The sequence below is a fragment of the Lentinula edodes genome (assembly GCF_021015755.1).
Source record: "Lentinula edodes strain Le(Bin) 0899 ss11 chromosome Unknown C8R40scaffold_30, whole genome shotgun sequence".
Classification (NCBI taxonomy): Eukaryota; Fungi; Basidiomycota; class Agaricomycetes; order Agaricales; family Omphalotaceae; genus Lentinula; species Lentinula edodes.
The window spans coordinates 352,726-378,084 of record NW_025764336.1 but is presented as its reverse complement, the minus strand read 5'-3'; the positions used below and the strand labels follow the sequence as shown (position 1 = coordinate 378,084).

At 45.6% G+C, this 25,359-nt stretch overlaps 8 protein-coding genes across 8 annotated transcripts; 1 reads left to right on the top strand and 7 right to left on the bottom strand.

Annotated features, from left to right (window-relative positions):
* Positions 1-10,568: 10,568 nt before the first annotated feature.
* Positions 10,569-11,242, bottom strand: C8R40DRAFT_1071618 (uncharacterized protein; the record flags this gene model as incomplete). The annotated part of the gene is made up of 4 exons (XM_046226352.1): positions 10,569-10,578; positions 10,742-10,898; positions 10,993-11,112; positions 11,185-11,242. The coding sequence occupies 4 exons, from the start codon at positions 11,240-11,242 to the stop codon at positions 10,569-10,571; spliced, it is 345 nt and encodes a 114-aa protein (XP_046083794.1).
* A 715-nt stretch (positions 11,243-11,957) lies between these two features.
* On the bottom strand, positions 11,958-12,380 carry C8R40DRAFT_1051933 (Avidin/streptavidin; the record flags this gene model as incomplete). Its single annotated transcript, XM_046224736.1, has 1 exon — positions 11,958-12,380. The coding sequence occupies one exon, from the start codon at positions 12,378-12,380 to the stop codon at positions 11,958-11,960; it is 423 nt and encodes a 140-aa protein (XP_046083793.1).
* A 1,967-nt stretch (positions 12,381-14,347) lies between these two features.
* Positions 14,348-14,842, bottom strand: C8R40DRAFT_1173446 (uncharacterized protein; the record flags this gene model as incomplete). The annotated part of the gene is made up of 1 exon (XM_046232020.1): positions 14,348-14,842. One exon carries the CDS (start codon positions 14,840-14,842, stop codon positions 14,348-14,350), a length of 495 nt encoding a protein of 164 aa, XP_046083792.1.
* Positions 14,843-15,196: 354 nt separating this feature from the next.
* On the bottom strand, positions 15,197-17,117 carry C8R40DRAFT_1071615 (uncharacterized protein; the record flags this gene model as incomplete). Its single annotated transcript, XM_046226351.1, has 8 exons — positions 15,197-15,416; positions 15,468-15,643; positions 15,704-15,841; positions 15,890-16,018; positions 16,067-16,147; positions 16,197-16,370; positions 16,419-16,636; positions 16,823-17,117. The coding sequence occupies 8 exons, from the start codon at positions 17,115-17,117 to the stop codon at positions 15,197-15,199; spliced, it is 1,431 nt and encodes a 476-aa protein (XP_046083791.1).
* Positions 17,118-17,264: 147 nt separating this feature from the next.
* Positions 17,265-18,239, top strand: C8R40DRAFT_1173444 (uncharacterized protein; the record flags this gene model as incomplete). The annotated part of the gene is made up of 2 exons (XM_046232019.1): positions 17,265-17,365; positions 17,417-18,239. The coding sequence occupies 2 exons, from the start codon at positions 17,265-17,267 to the stop codon at positions 18,237-18,239; spliced, it is 924 nt and encodes a 307-aa protein (XP_046083790.1).
* A 35-nt stretch (positions 18,240-18,274) lies between these two features.
* Positions 18,275-19,197, bottom strand: C8R40DRAFT_1052115 (uncharacterized protein; the record flags this gene model as incomplete). The annotated part of the gene is made up of 2 exons (XM_046224742.1): positions 18,275-18,813; positions 18,873-19,197. Coding segments are annotated over 2 exons (864 nt in total), but the record flags the coding sequence as incomplete, so codon positions are not given.
* Positions 19,198-20,957: 1,760 nt separating this feature from the next.
* C8R40DRAFT_1000051 (uncharacterized protein) lies at positions 20,958-21,149 on the bottom strand (the record flags this gene model as incomplete). The annotated part of the gene is made up of 1 exon (XM_046222740.1): positions 20,958-21,149. A coding segment is annotated over one exon (192 nt), but the record flags the coding sequence as incomplete, so codon positions are not given.
* Positions 21,150-21,201: 52 nt separating this feature from the next.
* Positions 21,202-24,466, bottom strand: C8R40DRAFT_1203381 (uncharacterized protein; the record flags this gene model as incomplete). Its single annotated transcript, XM_046233137.1, is given in 8 exon segments — positions 21,202-22,077; positions 22,132-22,487; positions 22,544-22,823; positions 22,889-23,222; positions 23,274-23,577; positions 23,589-24,066; positions 24,120-24,353; positions 24,407-24,466. Coding segments are annotated over 8 exon segments (2,922 nt in total), but the record flags the coding sequence as incomplete, so codon positions are not given.
* Between the last annotated feature and the right edge of the window lie 893 nt (positions 24,467-25,359).

Below are 25,359 nucleotides of genomic sequence, written 5' to 3'. Positions count from 1 at the left end.
GGTTACATTCTTTCTCCTGATGGATTGACTATGTCCAAAGAGAAAGTACAGACCATTCTGGAATGGCCTGTTCCTAGGAAGGTTAAGGACATTCAGTCCTTTTTGGGTTTTGCAAACTTCTATTGTTGTTTTATTTATAATTATAGTGATATTGTTGTGCCGATGACTCAGCTTACCTGGAAGGGTGCTCCCTGGATCTGGGACAACGATTGTCAAGAGGCTTTCGAAAACCTCAAAACTGCTTTTACTTCTGCACCTATTCTCGCTCACTGGGAACCCAATTGTCCTATTATCGTGGAAACCGATGCTTCCAATTATGCCATTGCGGCGATTCTCTCCATACAGACTGTTGACGGTGAAATTCATCCTTTAGCCTTCCTTTCCAGAACTCTTCACGCTGCGGAGCTCAACTACGACACTCACGACAAAGAGCTCCTTGCCATCTTCGAAGCTTTCAAAGCTTGGCACCATTATCTGGAAGGTTCCGGCGATCCGGTGGACATCGTCACCGATCACAAAAATCTTGAGTATTTTTCTACTACCAAGATTCTCACACGTCGACAGGTCCGTTGGTCAGAGTATCTCCACCAATTCGACATGGTAATTCGCTTCCAACCGGGAAAGCTCGGCGAAAAACCAGACTCGATAACTAGACGCTGGGACATCTATCCCAAAGAGGGGAATATCGGCTACGCGCAAGTCAACCCTCACAACTTCAGACCCATCTTCACTAATGAGCAACTTACGACTTCCCTTCGAGCTACCTTCCTAGAAGGACCAATGCTCCGAGCCTCTATTGTTATGGATATCAAAGCTCTGCATCAAGCTATCATTCTCGCTCTTCCGAAGGACCCGAGCTCCGTCATTGGTTTGGAACTTGCCAAAGATCCTTCCAATGAACGTTGGAGCTTAGGTAGTGATGGGTTATTACGCCTTGACGACTGTATTTATGTTCCTAATCACGGCAATCTTCACCTTCAAGTTCTCCACTACTTTCACGATCACCCACTCTCCGGCCATTTCGGCCAGAACCGCACTTTAGAAGCTGTACGTCGTCAATACACCTGGCCTAAGGTCAGAGACTTCGTTTGTGACTACGTTACTTCCTGCACTACTTGTGGTCGCAATAAGCCTCGTCGCCATCGGCCTTACGGCTTGTTGAAACCTCTGCCGGTTCCGTTCCGACCATGGGATTCCATCTCTATGGACTTCATTGAGCAACTGCCAATGTCGAATGGCTACACAGCTATCCTAGTCGTCGTGGATCGATCATCCAAGCAAGCAATCTTTATTCCAACTTTTGACACTATTACTTCTGAACAACTAGCTGAGCTTTTTGTTATTCATGTCTTCTCTAAGCATGGTGTTCCTAATCATGTCACTTCTGATCGTGGTTCCGAATTTATTTCGGCATTTTTCCGGGCTCTCGGCAAAGTGCTCTCCATGGAACTTCATTATACCTCTGGATATCATCCGGAAGCCGATGGGCAGACCGAGCGTGTCAATCAGACTCTCGAGCAGTACATCAGGATCTATTGCTCCTACCAACAAGATGACTGGTCGCCTTTACTTCAGATCGCCGAGTTCGCCTATAACAACACTCCCAATGCTTCCACAGGTATTACTCCGTTCTTTGCTAACAAAGGATACCATCCAAATATCACCGTTCGGCCCGAGGTCGACATGAAGTCTGATCTAGCAAGAGACTTCGTCGTCAACCTCGATGAACTCCACGTTTTTCTTCGAGAGGAAATCCTTCTAGCTCAATCTCGTTACAAGGAACAAGCTGACAGGAAAAGAATCTCGCATCCAGAGTTCCCGATCGGCTCCAAAGTAGTTGTTCTGGCTAAGCATATTCAATCTACTCGTCCTACTAAAAAATTCTCTGAAAAATATCTTGGTCCTTTCAAGGTCATCAGTCGACCTGGTACTTTGTCTTACAAGCTCAAGCTCCCGGACTATCTCCGCCGAATTCACCCGGTCTTCCACATCTCACAGCTGGAGCCGGTTACGCCAAACCCATTCCCGAATCGTACTCAATCTCCTCCACCTCCAATTGAAGTCGATGGTGAAGAGGAGTACAACGTTGCTGAAATTCTGGACTCCAAGCTGGACAGAAGGTATGAACGTTGTCCTCTATGTTACTACATTCGGTGGGCCGGTTACGAAGGTACCGACGATGAATTTTCCTGGGTTGCTGCTGATGAGTTACATGCTGACGAACTGGTACCCGCATTCCACACTCGATACCCTTCGAAACCTGGACCTTGATCACAAAAAAATATTTTATTCCTTTTCCGCCATGCTCCGCCGAAGTTTACTTTGTGCGTTTAGAGGGTAAACACGATGATAGTAAATTGAGTGTTTACCTCTCTCTCTTAATTGCTTACCTTCTCCTTCAAGTTACTGTTTCACTTATGTTTCATTCACACTTACACTACTTATACTTCAAACTAATTACTTCTTACGCCGCCTTGCGGCCCATTCGCTTTCCGATTTCAAATTGCGTTAACATTTTTTTAGATACAAAAAGCAAAAAGAAAAAATATGTAGAGGGGGCAGAAGGCTACAAGAAGTCTACAAGAAAGGCCGAAGGGCCGAGGTCCGATGTCCGTGATGCTACTACTCTATTACTTCCTTCCCCTTCCCTTTATCCGCTCGCACCTCGGTCGGCACCATCTCCTCCTCGACTATCTCCTCCTCCTCTTCTTCTCCATCCTTCTCCGTCTCCTTCTCGTTCTCCTCCACTCCTCTATCTTCTTCTTCTTCCTCCCTTTCCTCTTCACTCTCCTCAACAATCCTCCGCCACTTCAGCGGTCGCCGCCGCTCGGCAGTCCTCCTCGACGGTCCCGCCGTCGCCGGTCCTTCTCCCATACCCATCAAGGACATCCTGGTGTCCATGGATATGAGCCGGGCATGATCATCTTCTTGTCTCCTCAGCAATTGACGGAGGTATTGCTGGGATTCTGAATTCACCTCTCGTAAGGCCCGATTGTCGGCGAGGATCTGCGCCATTTGACTTTCGAGTACTGCCAGACGCTCGCCGCTCGGACTTGATCCTCCCTCCTTCTTCACTATGTATGGACGACCCGAGTACGAACATCGCACCTTCGAGTCATGGCAGGGCTTGCAGATTATGCTACTCCGCTTGCCAGCCTGCTTTAGGCAAGGGATCTTCTTCGACCGGCACCACTCGCAAGGTTCTTGGTCTTCATCATCATAGTCGTCGTCGTCGCCATCATCAGGGTCCTCACCAACGGGCTGGAAAGAAACAAGTTAGCAACAAAGTTTGATGGTAAAGAAAGAGCGTACCTGAGCCTTGGCTTTGCCTTTTCCTTTACTCTTCAACCGTGATATTTCCACAATCGGCCTTCTCAGCAATGCAGAAACATCCCCCATGGAGTTCCCCCCTTGACTTCTGGCTGTCGCAGCCTCTGCCAATTTCCTTCTCTGCTCAACAATTTCGTCCTCCTGTTCTCGAGCCCGAACGGCCCGGTCGCGAGCATCTTGAGCAGCCTGACGTCTTGCCGCCGCTCGCTTCTTCTTCTCTGCCTCCTCTGCTGCCTTCCTAGCAGCCACCTCTTCTGCTGCCTTTTTCTTGGCAGCCTCTGCTGCTTTCCTCGCCAGGGCCTCCCTGATGATTTCGTCTTTGTCCTCGTCGATAGGAGTGCCAGGACTCGGAGGATCAGCGGGGCGGGATGAGGTGCTAGTGGTTGGTTGGGAAGTGGTGGTAGTACGGCTTGTCAACATCATTGTGGACTTAGAAAAAACTCGAGGAAAAAGTTAGGCCCTTAGCGGCAAAACCCTGGGCCTTTTATATGGCAAAAGTGCGCACGGACCAGCGAAAATTTTTCCTCGAATTGTACTTGGTTTACGGTGAACCAATGAAAATTTTCCGGATGACTAAAAGGATAATTGCCAATGCTAACGGGATATAAAATTTCTCTCTGGTGACTAATGTTGAGCAGGCAAGGAGTGCGTAGTGGGAACACTCCCCAGTACCATACCTGGTAGTAGAGCTTAGTGTCTCAGTGAGGCAATAAAAGTAAGAGAGAAGCGAGTTGGATTCCAGTACAGGATATGGCCTGTTTATATACATAACTGTATGACAGTATTACATAAGGAAGTACTGAGGAATCCGCATATAGTAAATAACTAGATATGACTACATATGACATATTATAACACATGATCATAATAGTGGCATGTGAACAGCATAGCCGCGTTCAACAACTAATAGTATTTCCCGATACTAACGGCTTTCGAGGGCTCAAGCCTAAGAGGGGGATACTGTCAAGTCCATGCCTCGGGGCCCCACTCTGCCATTCGGTATTCCGAAGATCCACTGTTTATTGTAATCTCACTCTTATTGTTCTTTCTTGCTACACATTCCCTTTCGTCCTAGTCCCTCCTTATTGTCTTTTACTTTACCCTGCAGGTACTACACGTATAGCTCCTAGTAGTTAGTCTAGCGCTCCGCACCAATGCGCCGATCTGTAGATATAAATACTGCCTGTACGCTACTGTAGTTCCTCAGTTTAATTATCAACTTAGATCTCCCCTCCGACTTAGATTCCCTCCTTAACTCTGTGCTTCTCTAAGTCGTACGTTCTACTCTACCTTAGGACTTAGACGTCCTCTGGTTCGCTCCTCGTCACCGGCGATACCGCCGCTCCAACTTGGCTGCTCCTCAGCTCCTCCCTTCTATACTCTCGATCTCCGGGGACTAATGGCGTAACGGCGGTGTTGTTAATAACTTCACTACTGTCCCACTCGACCTCCCGCACTTAGACACCTTGTGACCTCTGGCACGGTTACACGGTGTATATGATCTTAACAATGTCAGCATATAGAGAAGGATTAGGATCCGGACCATCGAATTTGTATTGGAGTGGGAGGTCATGAGTAATACATTCACTTAAACCGTAGTGTTCAAGTAGATCCTCAATGTATGATTCTTGTGAAAGCCATAAGAGTCTTCGAGTACGGTCATGGTGTATTCTAATCCCAAGAAAGGTGGAAGTCGGTCCAAGATTGAGTACCTTAAAGTGTTAACAAGCTTGCCTCGTTTTTGTGTGAAAGAGAAAGGAAGGAATCTAATGGGCACTCCAACCGACCAATCTAATACACAATATGCGAGTTCACTGCTATCAAATTTATTTAATAGCAAGGGGTAGCATTGTCAAAGGTTCTGCAAAGCTTTGAGAGGTAGGGAAACGCTTCAATCAATCAATTTGAATCGTTCTAAGGATTTGGTATATTCTTTTGATCAAGGTAGATTCAGCACGATTAGTGCTTTAGTGGTATTGATATGGGTATATCAAGAATTGGGGGTTTGAATCAAAGTAAATTAAAACCAAAACACACAGACCCCTACAGAGGGCTAGAACTATGTGCTGGCACAACTACACAGCGTGATTTGCCCTTAAGACCAATGACTGATCCTAAGTTCAAAGAATACCCAACAGCTGGATATAACTTCTCGCAGTCACAAGGAGCAGAACACAGTGTTCCTATACTCACAAGTGCCGGGCCCAAATGGCTGCTAGCAAAGAGGTTTCAGTCTGGCAGGAGTGGGTCTTTCCTTTTTACGGATTAGCACTGCAACGTCGTCCCAAAATCACTTGTATTCCAGATACATTGGATCGCTTTTATACATACAGGATATAGAGTTGCACAGTACAATTAATTTAATAAAATAAACGTTCGGAACCACAAGAAAACTTCTACAATAGGTCAGATGTCATTTAATTTGAATCTACATGTCCTTATTTGGTCCAAAATGGTTCCAAGATTCTAGTGTACCCCCAAACATAGGTAGGTACTTCAATATTCATTTAATTTAATTGCTTTGGAGAATGACTCGAATGGTGTTCAGCTGTCATTGTTGCTCAACACTTCCTTCGATCGTTTGTCACCTCGTCCGGAGGCAAATCAGCTCTCTTTCAATAGACACCCATTGTGCCTATACTCTATCAAGGGAGTTATGCATAGTATTCATTTAATTGTATTCTTTATAATTTTCTATGTCAGGACTCTTTGACATTCATTTGATATGTCTTCGGAGCCTCGCAGTATTTCAATCATTTTTCTAGTCATTTTGCTCAACCATGCAACCTGATTGGTCTATTAGACTTAAATTGCAGTCTTTTAGATTAATGCATGATCTCGTTCTAGAAGGTGTATTTGACAATTCCTGAGTTCTAGAAAGTCATTTTGAGTCAATCCTTGGTTCATGGTCACTTGAGTAAGTTCTTCCAAATTCCTGCCAGTGTAAGGTCCAATAAGAATACCCTTGGTATGTCATACGTGAATAGTCATCCTTCGGATGTAGTCCAGGTCTGGTATAATCCTGCTTGACAAACAGGTAGACTTTTATCCGAAGGTAGAATCAGGGATGGGAAAACTAACCAACTTGTGGTAGTGTGGGTATAGGGTCCCTTCAACTATTAGACTGATTCAGTATTGACTTTGACTGTCAATCTGGGTCTCAATTACAGTCCTCTTGATACAAATCTATACGTGAAAATGTCACAATTCACAGCATAGACGTCTAGCCAAAATTTAGGCATGTCACCAGGCCTACAATCCATTGGGATCTCTCACATTTGAAAGCCACTTCAACTACGATCTATAATGATCTTACTTTGATGCTCCTAGCTACTACAACCTGTACTATGCTACACTCCTAGCTACTACAACCCATATTACGCTACACTCTGACATTCTCTAGCTCCCAGTTGTCCTTAGCCCACTAGTCAATGTCCTAGGGACCTCCCAGGGCCTCCTAGGAACCTTTTCAAGGGTTACTTCTCTCGACCCAAACCATCACTAGGTCATTCCCATCCTCGGTCGCAGTTACCGTAGCTCCCTTTGAGCTCCAGCTTGCTCCTAGCATGCTACAACATAAATCCTTTATACCAACCCTAAATTCTGACCCAGGTCTTACAGAAACGTAGGAGGATGGTGTGTTACGGATTGTAATAGTTAGAATGTTATAACCAGTAGATGATGCAAGCTTCACATGTGAGAGCTCCCAATGGAATGTAAGCTCAGGAAGGGGGTCCCGGGAAGCAGGGGTAGCAGTGGAGGTGGTAACAGAGAAGCGGCACATAGTTGGACATAATGGAAAGCTTTGACATTACCTAGATCAAGGTCCCAGAGCTCATGGAGCAATTAGGGAGCTCAAGGAGGTTTGGGGGAGGTTGGCTCACTGAAACAATGGACATTTGGGGAGCTTTAGTATTGGTCGAGGGAGTTTGAAGACTCACTTGGGTTGCTTAGACATGAAGTAAAAGTGTTTATTGGATCGCATAGGCAATTGTCAAGACAAGAGATTGAGATAAAGAAACTGAATATAAAGGGAAAATCCGTATAGGTAGCAGGCACAAAGGAACAGGGACTGGACCTATGTAAAGGGTGTGTGTTCAAAATATACCAAGCTAGGGATGTTTATGCTACGAGGGTACTTATATAGGTGAGATGAATAGGTAAGGAGACATTATAGGAAATGAGCATCTAATGGGGATGATGCAAAGTGCAAAGTCCATGAGGCTAAATGGATAGGGGACCGTTTGACAGTATATGTGAGGCCGTCTCGATACTGCTGCTTCAGTCGGGGGTTGGTATTGGTCAGGAGGTTGGCTAGTGCTCCGTGGGAGGTTCTTTAATAGGAGTGGGAAGAGCTGACGTGCTCATGAAGCAATTCTGGGAGGTTTAGAAAGGGAGTTTACTGACAGGGCATGACAATCCCCTCAAATTTACCTAAATCGAATGTGTGCTTTCAACAAGTAGTAGTGATTCTGAAGGGACTTAGAAATGAGATAGCAATGCATAAATCACAGAACATGGGAACAAACATTCATCACAGTAGTACTATAAAGAATTGAATGGATCGGAGTGATCAAGTTGTTATTCAAGAGGGAAGTAATATGTGCTCTGGAGACTGAATAAATTTGCATCTTTGCAATTACACACTGATCTCAGCACAAGTAAATTCATCATGTCCCACAAGCATTGACTCCCATACATCAGCCTGAGTAGAACTAGTAGTCAGCAGCCACTGGGTGAGAATCGTTAGGCCCTCAGAATCTCCTGCAGAACCCCACCCGAAATAGCGTCATTTTGGACCTGATTTTGGTGATTTCCTGGTCCTAAAATAATGTCATTTTCAGTCAAAATCCTTAGTCCTTGTCCATTTATAGCATCATTTGAGTCGGCAGGAGTCGGCGCACCAGCACCGAGCAAAAATTTTTTTGAGTACTGAAAAAAGAACATCAACATTTGAATTTTAAAGGAAATTTTGGAGAAAAAAATTGATTTCACGTGACAGTCCTGGTCCGAAATAGCGTCAATTAGGGCATCAGGCCGGGCAGGGTTCTGCAAAAGTGGTAGGTGGAATTTTGCGTTCCGTCGGTGCGTTCTGCGTTCACGTTCGCATTTCGTGCATTCATAAGCGTTCATATAATTATTACATTATGTACAATAATATGATTTTGAGTGTTCAATTGTACTATACTTAATGTATGCATAGACTGTACAATATGGAATAAATAGTGGAACAATAGTTACATTTGAGTCAAAACATTGAAATTTAACAATATTTATGTAAACTTGGAACGCAATCAATTTATGAATGCAAATTTGATAAATTGATATTGCATCCATATGCGTTCAGGTGCGTTCACCTTATATGCGTTCATTTTTAATCTTGGCGTTCACTTGCGTTCCATGCGTTCAGGTGCGTTCCGGATGCGTTCCAGCTCCACTCAAGATTGGATTGCAATTTTTGAGTCTTCAGTTATATATTTGAATATCAATGACTGCATTAATGTTTGTTGACCAGGTCCTCAGTGTGATTACACTCTGAGAGGAACTGGTTGCATCTTATTGATAAAGCTTACTGTTCTGATATTTTTAGCTCTGTCATTGCACTATTAGTGTCAGATACTAGTCTTCAAAATGTTATATTCTGTTCCTCTAAGTGGCTTTATTATCTATTTTTATGCATGATTTATGAGTCCTGTAATAGAGTACAGCATCACCACCATGGATTGGTGTGCATCTGCATATGTTAAGTTAAGTGAGAGTCTCAGTTGGCTGTAAAGCAACCCTGTTGTAGGTACCTTCTAAGTGGGGGTCTATGCTATGTTAGTACTGTGAGCTTACAGTGAGTTTTATTATATCTAGCTCACCTCAGTTGGCTGTAAAGAAACTGAGGGACTTGAAGACACTGCTGGCATGATCTAACTACAACTGTATAGTACCTACTCATAACACTGTCTACAGAAAGGGAAATGTCCAAGTTCTTTGAATGTATAGAGTACCTTCCTTAACAGCATAATCAAGGAAAAATAGAAGGCTTATCATTCTCAATTATTAACAGCCTTCAGAGGTGTCAGTGTAAGTTAAACTACTTAAGTCAGTATGGTGTTTGTAAATAGCAGTCGTAGACAGGCTCACCTCAGTTGGTATTGGAACAACTGAGGGAGTTGATGCTGTCCCATGTACTCTATATACCTACTGTACAGTATCATGTAATAACACTGTTTACTTGCTAACTCTTCCTTACACGTACTTGTACAGAGTATACCTCAACAAGGAGAGATCAAGTCTCAAAATCTACACCAGATACTGCATCCTGCATTTAATCACAAATTACTGCATGTCTTCCTTGATCCTGCTTATCCATTGCATGGAGGTAGAGCAGGCTGGAGCTTGAAGGAAGCTATAGGAGCTGCAACTGAGGACTGGATGACCTAATGCAAGTGATGGGGAGAAGTGTCATCCACATTTATATAGGTGAACAACTTTGTACCCTCCACACGATACCCAGACATTGTACTCATCAAAGGATGAATCCAAAGGAGACAACAGGGTGAGAAATATACTATTATGAGCACCTATGGGGATGATGTATGTGGTAGATCAGCTATGAGGGAAGGAGGAGACTGTAAGACCTGGGTCAGAATTGGTCTTAGGGTAGGTTTTGGTATAGTGAGTTTACGTTGTAGCGTGCTAGGAGCAGGCTGGAGCTCGAAGGGAGCTACGGGAACCGCGACCGAGGATAGGAATGACCTAGTAGTGGCTGGGATGGAGAGATATGACCCTTGAAGGGGTTCCTATAAAGTCCAGGGAGGGGAGGTAGAAGTAACGGGAACCTAGTAGGCGTAAGAGCATTGCGTAGTAGGAGTTGTACTCGCTAGGACGTCAACGTAAGATCGAATAGGTCGTAGTTGAGGTGGGTCTCGAACATGTAAGCTCCTGGGAGGGAGGTCCCGGGAAATGGGGGTTAGAGGTGAACATCCTCGAGTGATGGTGGTTGTAACAGAGAAGCAGTACGTAGTTCGACGTAAGGGGTAGCTTCGACGTTAATGGCCTCTGGACATTAGTTGGAAAATAAGAAGTGGAACAAGAGAGAAGTGTTTAAGACTGTGCTAACTAGCAATCTTACAATCTTACCTATGGGAAGCACTATGAGGTACACTTGAATCCCTCTATCACTCTATGCTGCACTAATTTTTGAATGATTTGGTGGAGAATTCATCTCAAGATCATGTTTTTTGGGCTCAAATTTGACTGTAATAATATGGATGTACTCTCCAGAAAAATAGATTAAATATTTGGGAATAGTTTAGTAAATATGATAAATATTCCTCATGAACGCAGCTATATTGAACGTGAACGCACTTAAATGAACACAACGAACTTGAACGCAAATCCGTCGGAACGCAGAACGCACCGGCGGAACGCGAAATTATACCGTCCGCTGCAAAAGATTCTGGGGGCCTGAATCATTTCACCACTGATGTTGTTGAAGTATTGACCGCTCCAAGTTGCGGTACTATGAGCATTGCATTGCTCGTTGTTATATGTAACCACCCAGCCAACAGATATACCTGCGTCAGAAGGCGGGAGCATATCAAACGGTAAACCGCCCAGTGAGGTTATAAAAATCCATAGTGTTCCTAACAGCTGAGTTATATTGCCCACTGAGACCACCATTTTGGTCTGCAATTACGGTCATGGTCGAGCTAAGTTCGTTGATCCAGTTTCCAGAGAGTTGACTTCTGATTTGACTCTGTGGTGATGTCGATGCTGTAGTGCCAGGAGCTATGGGTTCGGATATATATCATTGAGTAAGAAAATTGGCAAACATCATGATAAAGAGAATCACACACGCACCACCGGAGATGCAGGAAGAGAGGCCGAGAAGAAGAACAGCAACAAAGAACCGAGCCATTGCTTAAGACTGAACCTGACTGGACAGAATGACCATGAATGGATGGACTTGAAAAAATCAGGGAGTTCTTGGAAGGAGTTAGAAGGAGACTTACCCGTTTGCTTGTGAATTCAGTGCAATTTTGCTTGGGCATATCCCCAGGGGCACTTTATATATGGTAGGACGTAGATCCAGTCGTGGATCCGAATATGTAGTCAACCTGAGCTAGAGCGGTGTAGAATTCAGCATGAAGCTCAGTGCCTGCCTTTGGTTTAGTCCGATAGAGCTACGGGAGGCTACGGGCCTACGACAGTAATTCGTGATTTTGATTAACTTAAAAGCGGGGCCTAGTCTGATGGCCAGGACTGATGTGCATGGGAAATCAATAGGAGCTGACATGCTGACCTTCAACAATGTATATGGTTTTGTTAAGTTGCTTCTATAAAATTGTGTTCAAGTTCGGAAATTGACAAGATTGACGCCATAGCTGTTTGACTTGTGATTGTCTTTTTCAAATTTCATCGAAGATCGTAACTCTGGGGGAGGAGAAGGGGGAGAGGCTCCTGAGATCATCGGTCACCATATAAGACTCAAAAATGGAATAGCGATAGTACAAGTAAAATTACCAAACAGGGGAACAAACAGTATTATACAATATTGAACGAATCTGGAAAAGGTTCGGTCAATTATTTCTTTAGAGTAAGTGCTCTGGTGACACAATCAATGATCAACGTGCCTACTCAATCTCAGCACGAGTGAATTCATCATGTCCTACAAGAGTTGACTCCCAGACATCAGCCTGACTAGAACTAGTGGTCAAGAGCCACTGGGTGAGAATTGTTTCAACGTTATCGTTGTCGAAGTATTGGCCACTCCAGGTTGTAACAGCATGAGCATTGAGGAGGTCATTCTTCCAATCCACCACCCAGCCAACAGAAATACCTGCATCAGAAGGCGGGAGCGTATCAAACCGCCCGGTGAGGTTATAGAAATTTGTCGCATTCCCAACTGCCGAGTTATATTGCCCACTGAGACCACCGTTCTGGTCTGCAATTAGAATCATAGTCGACCCAAGTTCATTGGTCCAGTTTCCGGAGAGTGGGCTACTACTTTGCCTCGATGTCAATGTCGTAGGAGCTATTACAGTTATCCATGACATTCCCAATATCGTGAGTACGTGAACACTCACCACCGGAGATGCAAGAGGAGAGACCGAGAACAAGAAGGGTGACAAAGGAACGAGTCATTGCTTGAGACTGAGCATAGTCGAATGATTGTGAATAATTGAAGAGAAAATCGGGGGAAGGAGACCTACCGTTTGTTTGTGAGTTGAGTGAGATTTTGGCTCGGACGTTTGCTCTGAACTCTCGAACGAAATAGTGGTCCTTTATATAGGGTGCACATGCATTACTGTGGATCCGAATAATCCGAATACGTAGCCAGTCTCAACTAGAACGGTCTTAGCATTTCAGTATTTGCCTCAGACTTCGAAGCTTCAATGCCTGCCTTCAGTCCAATCCGATAACTACGGCAGTGACTGATGTTTAGGAGGGAGAAGCTCCAATGACGGCTAGCGCAAGGGCTAATAACTTTTAACTTTTTAGAAGAAAAAGGTAAAAACTTAGGACGCTCACCGAGCGATCCCGAGGTCAGCTGGCCGTTTAGCGTCAAAGCGTTTACATCGATGCGACTATATGACCACTGTTGTTGCTATTATACACTAGAAAGGATACTGAGAGGAAATCTGAGGAAATTCATCGAACTGTTGTGGTTCAATCGGATTGACTGGTGACCGTAACCACACTAAGCGCTTTAGCGCTTAGCAGTCGACTCTTGGATCGCAACTTCGACGAACTTTGACGAGGAGCGTCAAGAGTTCGAGAACGTTGCAAATATAGAAGATAGAAAGCCATATCTTGAGCCCAGTTTCAAGTTTGAAAATCTAGGTTCACAATATGTCCGGGGCTACGCCTGCCTACGAAGACTCGACTCACTGAAACTGTAGGCTGTCGAAATTTTCGCCTTCTCATGGACTGTCATGCATCAAGAATCTTTCGCAACATTGTTGAACATACTGCTACCGCTGCCGGTAGTACTGTGCCTTGGATCATGGAGTACCCGTTCCTTTTTTTCCTGTTTCTTCTTCTTTCTTTCTCTCTATCTATCTATCTCTTTGATTGAGGCCTGCAAGGCCGGACACGTATAATTACACTACAACACCATATCACAACATCCCCATGACCTACAGCTACATCACCCCACACGGACATACAATCATGACCGAGAATGACGAACGGAGCCGAGTGAGAGTCTAGGGGCAGCCTAGGTAGTTGCTGCAGCTCCCCGCACCTTAGTACTAATCTTACTTACTTGCGGTTAATGAAGAGTTCAAAAAGATCATGGAGTACCATACCATACCACAACACACATGCACTTTCTCTCACACGGCATCAACGATCCTTCCTGGTAAGCAATTCGCGCCCCCTTCAGCCATTCGATCCTTGGAGTCCAGATACTTAGGCTGTGCATTGCTAGGGGGTAAAAGTTAATATAGCGACTGACAAAGAGCTATGTGTATCTGTTTATCCTCCCTGGCTTTCCCACCTCCATCTGCTCCAAATTCATAAACAAAATGTCTCTGAACGAGGCCCTTTCTAAATTCTTTGGATCCGGACTGGAAATTGAACAACATTTGCCTTGCGCACCTCGGCCATCTGCTCAACGTTTTTCTCGACTCACCTCTGGTTTTTCAATTTACTGGAATACAAGGGATTTGTGGGTAATATTTGATCAAAAAACAAAAAGGATTGTGCTCATGGAAAACGAGGAAAGAGGACTTTTGGCAGGAAACCATTGACAGGAAAATGGATACGGGACGTTCGTTGGATACTCAATCAGAATAGGGTTCTGCCCTGTCCTACTTATCTCTGCCTACCGGCACTCCATCTCCCCAACCAACCTCGATTCAACCTATGTCTACCGCCACACACTTGAGTGGGCGCAATTGAGCTCAGATGACAGGGAGGCAATGAGTATGAACCTAGATTGAGTATTTGTTTCAGAAGAATACATTTATGTAACGCGTTTCGCAGTACAGGCGAGTAATCAAAAAAAAAAAGAACACCATCAAGATGACTTCTCCTCAGACCTCAAAGCCCTCATCTTCTGAAGTATTTCTTTCCATTGCGTCAGATCCTCCGCCTTCAAGACTGGGTTAACATAATTGTTCTTGACCAACGTGAGATATTCGAAGCTAGCAGCAATATGGCTCAAATCATCCGTAATCTCGAGCACTGTGGACTCGGGGTTCATCTTTTTGATAGCTTCTATGAGGTTCTGAGCATCTCCTATAGTTCTCCAAACTATCTCTCGACGAAGATCCTCATCGCTGAGGATTCCCTCAAGTGCTTCGGAATTTGGCCTCAACTGTAACAAGCGAGTCCTATCGATTCTGCCCGAGTGCAACCGCGGGCTCGCGATATTTTGTGTGATTTTTAAAGGATTGGAGTTGTGTACAACCTCATAGCCTCTGTTCGGACCAAGAAAAAGGGTGAACCATAGTTTTGCGTTGAGCGCCGTTTGTTGATTGATTGGAACGTAGCGCGAGTTATCTTGGCCCATGGATTTGGCTGCCAGCACAATACACAGTCAGGGAAGTAGACCATCTAAAGATGATCTCTGGGATGACGGTCTCGAGCTGAGCTTGAATACGATCCTAATCCAAAAAGGTTGAGTGGTGGTCTCAGTGTAAATTGCCAGATATGCACTGGAGTCCATCTCAGTTCGATATCCTTCCATATGTAGAATACCATACATAAATGCAATTGGTCTGAACAAGGAATTGCATTCCATATAATTCCTTCTTCCCAGAAAGCCTCCGTGAAAATCCGAAATTCCCCATTTCAGTCCCGTTAAAATTGTTCGAATAATTCTTTTTATTCAATAGAAACTACACAACAAATTACGACGAGGTGGCTAGAAATGGTCATAGTCTGATTGTTGCCCAATGAGTGTTTCTCCGGCAGTCTGAGCAATTCCACTTCCACCGCTGTTGCTTGTATCATGTATGTCCTGGAGAGGAACACGGACCGCAGTGAAACCGTTGCTGTTGAAAACGAGCGGAAGCGCAGGAAGAAGGCTGTTGTTGGGTTCACCGAACCTTTGCCAGTCAGCTTGCACTGTCTCCGTTAGATATCTAGATTTACCCCTTCAGGAGACTGCACAAATATAGTCGAGGCTCACTCACTCCTTCCATTTGTCGTCCTTCATATTCATCCCAAATTCATCCATCTTCTCCTTGAGGTATTTGTCGAACCGGCCCCAGAACGCTTCGTCCTGCGTCTGTCGCCCTCCATTTCCAATTTTGCGCCTCTTTAAAACTGGACCCTCCTCTTCACATTCAGATTCACGCATGAAACGACGCTTCCAGTTCAAAAAACAATAGTCAGTGGAAGCCAAGCAATGTAGAACTTACAAACTCACAATCATAGCAAAACGAAACTGATGCAATGTTCCGCCGCCTCCTCCCTTGACGTATTTCTTGCAGAGGATGTGTGTTGCCTTTTCTAAATTCAATGGCTCTTTCCGTCCGCTCTCGTCAACAACAATGGTAGCCAGAATCTGGGGAGCATGGAGAAAAGGATACATGGAAATGGGAACCCGACGTACATCATCCCGAAATTGCTGCAGCATTTTTTTTCCTGTTGCCTCTGCAACTTTCTTGAACGCCGTTTCATGCGTAGTCTTTGAAAGGAACACGCTGAAATCATGGACATCTGCCTCGGCCTTGCACCTCGCCTAGCAGAAAATTAACAACGTTGCGAAAATATCCCAGGCATAACTCACCCAAACAGCCTTGCCGACGTCACCATAAGAGGATCGCGCAGGGTTTGCACACTCATCACGGCCTAGGGTACGTATAATTTCCTGACAAGATATAGATTCAGAGACGTTAATACATAAGCAGATAACATACTTTAGAGGTGCTGGGGATTTCTATGTGCTTCGAGAGCTGCTTCATGGCACTGTCAACAACTTCCTTGACAGATGCAGTGTCTGAATTTGCATTGCTTTTATTTTCTAAGCGGCAGATTGCAGCGTGAGTAAGTAGATGAAGTTTCAACGGCTCTGTTTCCACCGAAGGAGCAACCTAAACAGAAATATCAGACGGATTTGAAATGTTGTTCTATTGACACACCATAACCATGCCCTTGAGTTCACGAACTTGGCGGGGTTCGAGTGTGAATTGCGGTCTGATTTCGTCAACCCATGTCATCAACGCTGTTGTTTCATGCTCTGGCCTGGGGTTAGCTCGCATGCGGTTTGCAAATACAGGAGTATTGCTCCTGTTCAAAGCCGGTAAAGGGGAGTGGATATCTGGCTGATTAAGGCCATCTACGTCATCTGGAATTGAACCTGGAATAAGGAGAATATTAACAACATCTTGATATAGCCAAGTAAATCTACCCATGCTTGAGCGTCTAGAGCCAGTGTTCGTAAAAAAAGATAACGTGTTTGACAAACTCTGAGCGCGTTCATTGTGTTCATCTGGGGCAGTAAGCAGTTCATATGGACGACCTATGATGTATATGTATTCCATACCAGAGAAAATTTGTCCTCGGCCAGGAGCAGGCAAATCTTGCACTTGGGAAAATGTGCTATGGGCCGTAAAGCTGCCAGTATTGCCGCCTTGTCTTTCAATTGGAGCTCCAATTGAAGGAGTCCATGGTCTGAGTGGTGTCGTTGAGAGTTCTCTTGAAGGCCTTGGTGCGATTCCCGTCACCCCTGGTGGGTGGTTTTCGACACGTTGTGAGATTGGTTGAGAAGCAAGTCTCGGGGTAGTAGCTGTAGTGATTGTTCCGAGACCTCCAGTTGTCGGTGAGAAATGAAAGCTCATGGCAGAAGAGGGGAAGGGCGGGTTTTGAGAAAAAAAAAAGCTCCAGTCAGAACACGTGCAGCATTAACTGACTCAAGCCCCGCTGCCCCCTTTTTGACCTGTCGTGAAGCGCCTATCTTGGCCAACAAAAACCACGCCGATTCCAATATGGACATTACTCCAACTGAGGAATCTCCAGATGTCACAAGGGAAGCGGATAGCGCCTTCATACCAGGGACCTTCGACGAAGTACTGACACTGGCAGGCTTGTACGATTTTGGTTAATAAAACTTGACTGTCTCTCTTATCAACTCATACAGCCCATCAGGAGACATTGATTCTATAGCCTCACCAAAGTACTTGGCGTCTCTTTCTGCAGCATGCAACATGGACGGCACAGCTCTCATTTTCTGGAGCGATTCAAACAAAAACAAATTAGTGGCAGGTAAGATGCAGTTCATGACTGAACGGTCCAATGCAGACGCTCACCAGGGTGTAGAGATGCAAACCGATGATCCAGATGGATCCGCCAGTCAACTTAGCCAACAATCTGTTGTGGGCAAGCAGAAATCACAGATCTATGCACTCGACAGGTTCATTCGCAGCATCAGGCTCTCAATCAATGTGCAGGAAAATGAATCCAAAGCCAACATTCTGTCGTCTCTGCGAAATACTCAGGGGTACCTCCTCAAAATCGAGGATGAAATTGCTGAGAACCGGAAACTCCATACCCAGTCAGTTATCCACAACAAGAAGCACTCGTACATGGTCAATGAGCTGCGACTTCAGCTCTTTGAATCATACCTTGAGGCCGACATTCGCCACAGAGAGCAGCACTTGAAGCAGCTCAATCGGATTGAAGACCTGGAGAAGGAATCGTCGAAACAAGTGAAAAGAGTTGAGGCGTTGAAGATTCAATTGGCTCAAGAGAAGCTGGCTCGTGGAAAAGCGGCACGCATTTTGCTCAACGAGCATGACCCTGTGGCTGCTAAAGATGAGGCTCTTATGCTTCTGAAGCCTCACATGGGGTTGAAGTTGCCGCCGTCTTTGAAGAAAGACCTAGAATCAAACATCCAGGACTTTCATGTTGCTCGAGATAAATTATTCCGGGAAACGGTCGCACAAAAATTGCTAGATATGTAGTTTATGCAGCCATTCAATACAGAGGTCGTATTCATTCAAACAGTACGCGACTTGAGTTGTTCTAAGGTACAAAAAAGGTCCATGCCCTCCTTGTAGTTCTCTCGACGTTTAGCCCATGCCCTTGCAAAGCCTTCGGGGTCCTGCTGCCGGAATTCATCCTCGGTCCTTCCGCCGTACTCCAACCATCGACGGACACCCCCAGCAGAGTATTGTGTGACTGATATGCGGGTCTCGCCAGCTGCTACTGGCAGATTAGAGTGGCGTATTAAAGCAGACGGCAGCAAGATCGTAGCACCAGGTGGGAACTCTAGAATTAGTTTGAAGTCCCAGAGGATAAGATGTCCTCCTGCCTTGTGGTTGAATCTCCCTCCGGTGGTTATTGCGCAAGGAATTCGTACATCGTTTTTCGAATCAGTGTGTATGTGGGTCCAAGTTGAAGGCCCAAAGTTGACAGTCATGCCCAAGTACACGCTGTTCTCAAAGTTACGCTTCAGATGGGGTAGCTTTTCGTGTAGTTCAGCATTCAAACGCAAATGCTCCGCATGATTCTTTGGGTACCACGTCGCGAAAGCACCTTGTAGATAGGTCATTCACAAGCTACAGGAATAATTCATGAAGTTGAAGGGAACTTACTGCTTTGAAAGCCTGCAACTCGCCGAAAGCATTCTTGATTCAGCAGGCTGTCCATCATCACCTGGCGCTCACCAACCAGGCGCATGGGCTCGCGTTGGCCCTTGCCGTATGAGATCCCACGAGCTAAAGCAGGAAAATCACCACGTCGGTGCCTCCTCTCACTCCTTGTCCAATTGGCGGCTTCACCGGCCTGGAGGATGCTTTCGGTCATTTCACTGACCGCCTTTTTGTAGCCTGGGTCGTCTGGGCCATCAAGCATACAAACCAAGATTCTCTGCTTGCTATCTGTAAGAGGGATGCTTTTTCTGGAATACAAACTGGTCAATTCGATGAATTAATGGAAACGCAGGACCTGTTTACCCTTTTTGCCATTCAACCAACTGAAACCCCTTCTCCTTCATCATTTCAAGTTCTCTACGAACCTTAGCGCCATACCAATTTGCATCGACTCCGATATAACCCCCCGAAGCAACTGGGAGGTGCTCGCTGCACAAACTACTGGTAACCCCTTGACTAGGCAATACGTATCGGTTATGAGCTAACTGTCGGCCTTGGGGAACGCCAGATTTCATGCGCTTTAGTGCTCGTTTGGCACAACGGCGCCGATTTCGGGGGTCCTGCAGTTTTTGCTTCTTCCCCTGCAAGAAACAGTCGATTTCTCCGGACGTCAGCTCGGAATCTTCCAAGGAATGTTTTCGGGAAGTTCTGAGAAGTGCTGAGGGAGCTGAGCCAGCTGAGAAGCAGGGAGCAGGTGTTGATTGAAGCGGAGCTGATGCGATGCGGAAGCCCCCCGATAGCTGAACGGAGGCCTCTCCCATGAAAGGATCCGCTTTGTTGTCCAGTCGCGGGCGATGTGGTGCCGGCGCGTCATCACTCGGCGCCCAGCTAGTAGAAGAGACAGGAGGGTTTTGATTTGATCCAGCAGCACCGCTACGTTGTGGAGGGCTGTAGGTGGTAGGAGGTGCTGAGGGGGATGGTGTAGGGGAATCGGTTGGCGTGAGCGATGCATCGAATGCGAGAGGACCGGTAGCGCGTGGAATTGCAGGCGAAAAGGAGGGCGGAATAGAAGATATGGGGCCGTTCGACTTGTCTTCTTCATCTCCGTCATCTACATCTTCCTCCATCTCAGAGAGGTCCACTTCATTGTCCTTGGCCCATTCGCCTCTCTCACAGGCCCTCTTCATCAAGTCTACTCCGTCGACGCGAGAAAACACAGCGTCCACGCCGTTTTGGAACGCGTTTGTGAGTTGGAGAAACATGGGAGCCTAAAGGGAGGAGGGGGGTCAGACTGCTGCCGGCAACTGCTGTAGATCCCGCTGTTCGCTGAAGGAGCCGCGAACGACCGGCCTTATCGATGCCACAATCGGCTGGCGGCGCAGCAGAGGACCACAAAAGCGAGCGCGTCTCTCAACGCGTCCAGGTGTGAACTCGTTGTGTGCGGCTTCGTAAGCTTTTGTGGTTCTGCCCGTTGCGCAGAAAAGGGAGCGATAGGCAGCAGGGCGAGGAAGCGAGGCACAAAAACGACTTACCTACAGAACACAGACACGAAAGGAACAAGAAAGAATCAGCAGGAGAGTCAACGAAGTGTGAGAGAACTCGTGACTGACGCGTGCGCCACATTCGTTCCAACCCGGCCCGGATCTTGACCAACTCCGAATAGTGAGAACTTGACAAGTCCGTTCATACGTTGTAGTAATAAAATAGTATTTGACCTCGTACCTAACGGTGCTGCGTACCTCCTCTTCCGCAAGTCCGGCTATTATGCCCAGGACGTCCACATTTTGTACAGCTGGCTTGGCGACGAGTTACTGGCACAAGTTGTTCATGGAGAAAGCGTTGGAGAACAGGGTTCTCATTTACTTGAGGACCAGGTGAATGCAAAAGCTGTAAAGCGCCGTTCTGAGAAGTCGAGGGCAAGTCTTGATCACGCGAGAAGCTCTCTTGAGGGACCAGTGGGCTGTGAACTCGAGCATGTGTCTGAGGACCAATGCCAGCTGTTCCTCTGTTTTTGTTTCGAATGTGTGACCGAAGTTCTCGCTCGGCACCCTCTTGAATGGCTTTATCTCTGTCAAGAGGTTGAATAACTGGACGAAATTTTTGAATATAGACACCGCTTCGCATCTGATTTGTGTTGAGTAGGAGGTCATCATGGTTGTAGTGATGAGTACGAGGTAGTCTTTTCTGAGTGGTCTCTCGCTCTTCACGTACGAGACGAGAATCGGAGAGATCACAGCCATTTGCTTTACAACGATGCTGGGCGTTGACTGGGCATAGAATTTTCTGAAAAAAAAAGTTGACATCAGCTTGATATGTGAGTGAGAGGGCGCAGTCAAACCTCTGCTTGAACCAAAGTCCATTCCCCTGGTTTGATGCGTTGAAGCTTATAGGCTTCATCCACAGGTCCTAGCTCACAAAGCTGCAGTAAAACCGCAGCTGCAGTCCCAGATGACATCTGTAGAATTTCGTACACCTTTCCAATGCAAAGTTGTTCAGGAGAGACTTCGGAAGCTCCAACAACTACATGGTGTCCAACTTGGTAGCGTTCAAGTGAAGCAGAGACTGCTTGCTCATATAGGTGGAATTGTTGGGTATCAGCACTGCTGACAGCGTTGGGAAGTTTTGTCAATGTGAGGACCTCGGAAGCAGGCTGGTTAAATTTTGCTGCTTTACTATAGATGCAACGTCCTGAGAGTCCATGCATATCAGATAGACAACTTCGATGGACTGAATCAGACATACCAGGCTGCATTTTTTCCCCTTCTGGATGCTCCAGTCCATAAGCTCGTGCAACAGGACTTTGTAAATTTCCCAAACCAGTTCTTGCAAGCTTTAGGGGCAAAGGACCTGCGGAAACCCAATGGTCGGCATTGTCGCTGAAAGCAGACTGAGTGAGTGGTGTAGTAGCACCCTCGGAGGAAGGGCTAAAGAACAACCCTCCATGAAGAAGATGTCGAATACGGCTACAATGTGCAAAGCCACGTCCTATATCTCGGGAAGGGGCTTGGTGGTTGCTATGTACGCTGTGGTCACGGATAACAGCATTGAAGGACTCGAAACCCTCCGTTGCATAGAGAATTGCTGGGCCAAAACGGCGGATATGCATGGGCAGGTGTTTGATGATGTGAAATTTTGGTTTGTTAAACCACCGAGGCGTCCAGTTGGCTGTGCAATGAAGAAATCGGTCAATTGCAAGCTCAAGGGTGGCCTGAATATCTAACTTAATAATCCAACAACGAGCTGTAGAGGGGTAAAAACGTACTAGATATGAGTCTAAGTGATGAATCACTGGCTGCCAAACAAGGGGGATGAGCGCGCTGAGAGCAAGCCATGCCTCGAAGCACTCTTTAGGAACTAGGTCATAAAGAACAAATGGAGCTACTTGGGCAATAGCACGGAAATCACGGCCAGTGAGAGATTTCGCATATTTGACCAGCGTTTCTCCTGCTAAGGGTGAAAGACCTGTGGACGAGACATCCATCGAAGATAGTCGATGAATTAAAACCTCCTTCTGAGGGTCGCTAAGTCGTGAAATGGCATCTCGCCAATAATATTTCACGAACCCAAGGAGTATGACATGCAATATCTCCACTGGTGTATCTCGATGTGGGTCCAGCCCTAAGGTCCTCGAGTAAAGAAGATGTGCACATAGATTCAACAGGCACATAACACACCTTTAATCCTCCATATTGGGCTAAAGATGTTCGGCTCAGATGGTATATTCTCAGCTACAAAATTGTCCACAAGTTTCTGCTTCTGATCTGCGGAAGAGTTGGTTGGTAGTTTGGAAGTAAATGCAACAATGCGTTGATTGAAGCTTTCTAGAAACGTGTCTTTTACCCCCGTCTGAGTAACAATTTTTTTCGCCTGAGTTTTTCCATTGTATTTCTGCGATGTTATGAATATATTGCGAAGGGTTTCGATGGTTTTCTTGGGCTGCCGAGTTTCACTAATCTGAAAGCGTTAAAATGAGTTTATTATGTTCCTTTGTATAGAGAAGGTAGAGGGAGGACGTGTACCCCAACAAATCGCTTCGCTCGAGTAACAAGCTCCTGAATAGTTTCTTTCCGCCGTCCATGTTTCTTTCCCCCTTCTTCTCCCACATCTGAGGCATCTGATTGAATAGATACATCATCACGCAGGGATCCTTGGGCAGGGACTAGTACTTCATCCTCAGCATCCCGTCCCTTCACGAAGCAACAACGACAAAAATACTTTCCAGCAAGGCCTACATGACATGCAAACTCGCTTTGCATAGGATTATCACCCAGCATTGCTAACACCGCAGGTATTATTAACACCATTGCTTTGCGTTGAATATCCCATACCCATATTCCCTCAGACTGGCCCTGCCTGCGGTACAAATCAGCGTTCAAAGCACAAAAAAACTTTAACAAGTCATACTCCAACTGTGTAGTAATTCCATCTAACATCTCCAATGGGGGTGCAAGGTTGGAGGTGCAAAGAAAATGAACATTACTCTCTTGATGGCCATATTCTTGAGGCAGGCCGGCTGCAGTGAAAAGGAAAGAATTGTGTTTATTCCATTTCTTAGAGACGTTGCCTGATGTGTCGTCGCAATAAAGCCACATGGAGAAGTTCAGAACTTCATGGCCTTTAGCCAGGACTCTCCAACGGTTTGCAAAGTTGTGTTCTGCTGAAGTGAATGACCATGGCTGAATTTCGTGATCATGACTCGACATGTAGACTCCTGAAGACCATAAAGGTACATTTTTGTCAGGTAAATGTCAGAAAAGTTGGAGGTTATGAATGTACCTAATATGTTGCAAGGATTAGGGATTCCATCTAGATCATGAGTTTCAACCAAATATGGGAAGGAGCTCAAAAGTTGGGAAGCAGGAAACTGAATGGTTTGATGTCGATGCACTACATAACCTCCTCCATCTGAAGTTGGGTAAACCTCAACACTCCAAGCTAAACCAAAAAACTCTTGCTCTGGCCCTCCAGGAAGCCCTCGACTGCGGGTAAACCAACGAAATGGCATAACCAATGTGCCGTCATTTAATTTGGTGAGTTCATGCACGTAGAAATCCTGGTCACCGACGCGGACCATGGGCGAAGCAAGATCAGAGTCAAGGGTCTTCCAAGCTTCTGCTTGCCATGCATGTTCAACATGTTGCCCGCTTTCTTCTGGGTAGTGTCGAATGTGGGGTCGAATCTTCGGGTTTCCCATCTCCTGAAAACATGAAAAATATAGCAGTAATCACAATCCACAACTGGTACACCTACCTGCCGAATAAGGCCAGCAAGCTGGTTAATATAGTAAACATGCCCAAGTGGACCTTTCTGTCGTTCAGTCTGAATTCCACATAGCGTTTGTAAATATTCGCTGATACTTTTAGCAGCATCAGTGGAAGGAGCACTGCTAACTCCGAATGATGCAATGCCCCAGAGAATTACATCCATCTGTGCATCTGAGAAAAGAGAGCGAGGGAGATGCCGAAGTATATCAAGAATGCATGTCTAATATACTTGAGTACAATATGCAGGCAATGAGAAAGTTCAATGAGACAAACCTCTTTATCGGGCCAAGGAAACCAAGCAGGGTTTTCAGATTGCTGTCGACGACGAGATCTCTGTTTTCCGAAGTTAAGCACCTCTTCCAGTCCATCAGGCACTGGGAATGAATATTAGAGTGAAAAATAGCTAAAATATAACACAAAATCACCATCGAGATAAACTTCATCTCGCTCTTGTTCCTCTGGTTCAGAATCTTCAGATTCACTATCTTCCAAGAGCCAGGCATGCAATTCCTCAGCAAGACGTGCCATGCCACGCTGCTCATCAGAAGCCTGTAGTTGAGTATTTTCGGTGTTATCAAAGGAGATTGGAAAAGATATAGCGGGGTCAGAAGGTCTTGGAGAGTTGTAGTCTCTCATATTGTTGAGGTCAAGGAATTCTTGTGCTCCTTGGTCTACTGAAGAGTTTTCATACGGGATCTCTGACAATTCTACAAGGAGCTCTTGTAAAGGTGGAGAAACTCGACTCGAAGTTGCTGGATTTGGTGCCAATGGATTGGGTTGGATGTATTCAGGATGGCTATTTTGATATCTCACTGCCTGCTGATGAGACTGTCGCATTTCATGTCGGTGAACAGCGCTGGAATCCCTCCAAAGATTATCTTCACAAACAAGACAGGTCCATTTTCTTCGATTTGATCCAGTTCCCGCTTGCCAGACTGTATAGCATACTGAGTTACATAAGTAAATTAAAGACTTCGAAGACATACATTGAGGATTTTCGAAAGGATTGCGATGAACCATACTATTATGAAGAGAGAGGCTGAGATTTGCAACTGATGTGAAGTCCAATGGCCACAGCAACGTCTGGGAAGTATGGACAGCAGTAAACCCAATGAACGATGGACACAAGACAGACACAGGTGTTGATCCGGGGGCTATCCAGCCAAAAACTTGGAATGAAATTAGATGAAACTCCTAAAACTATTCGATAATGCTAATTATGATAT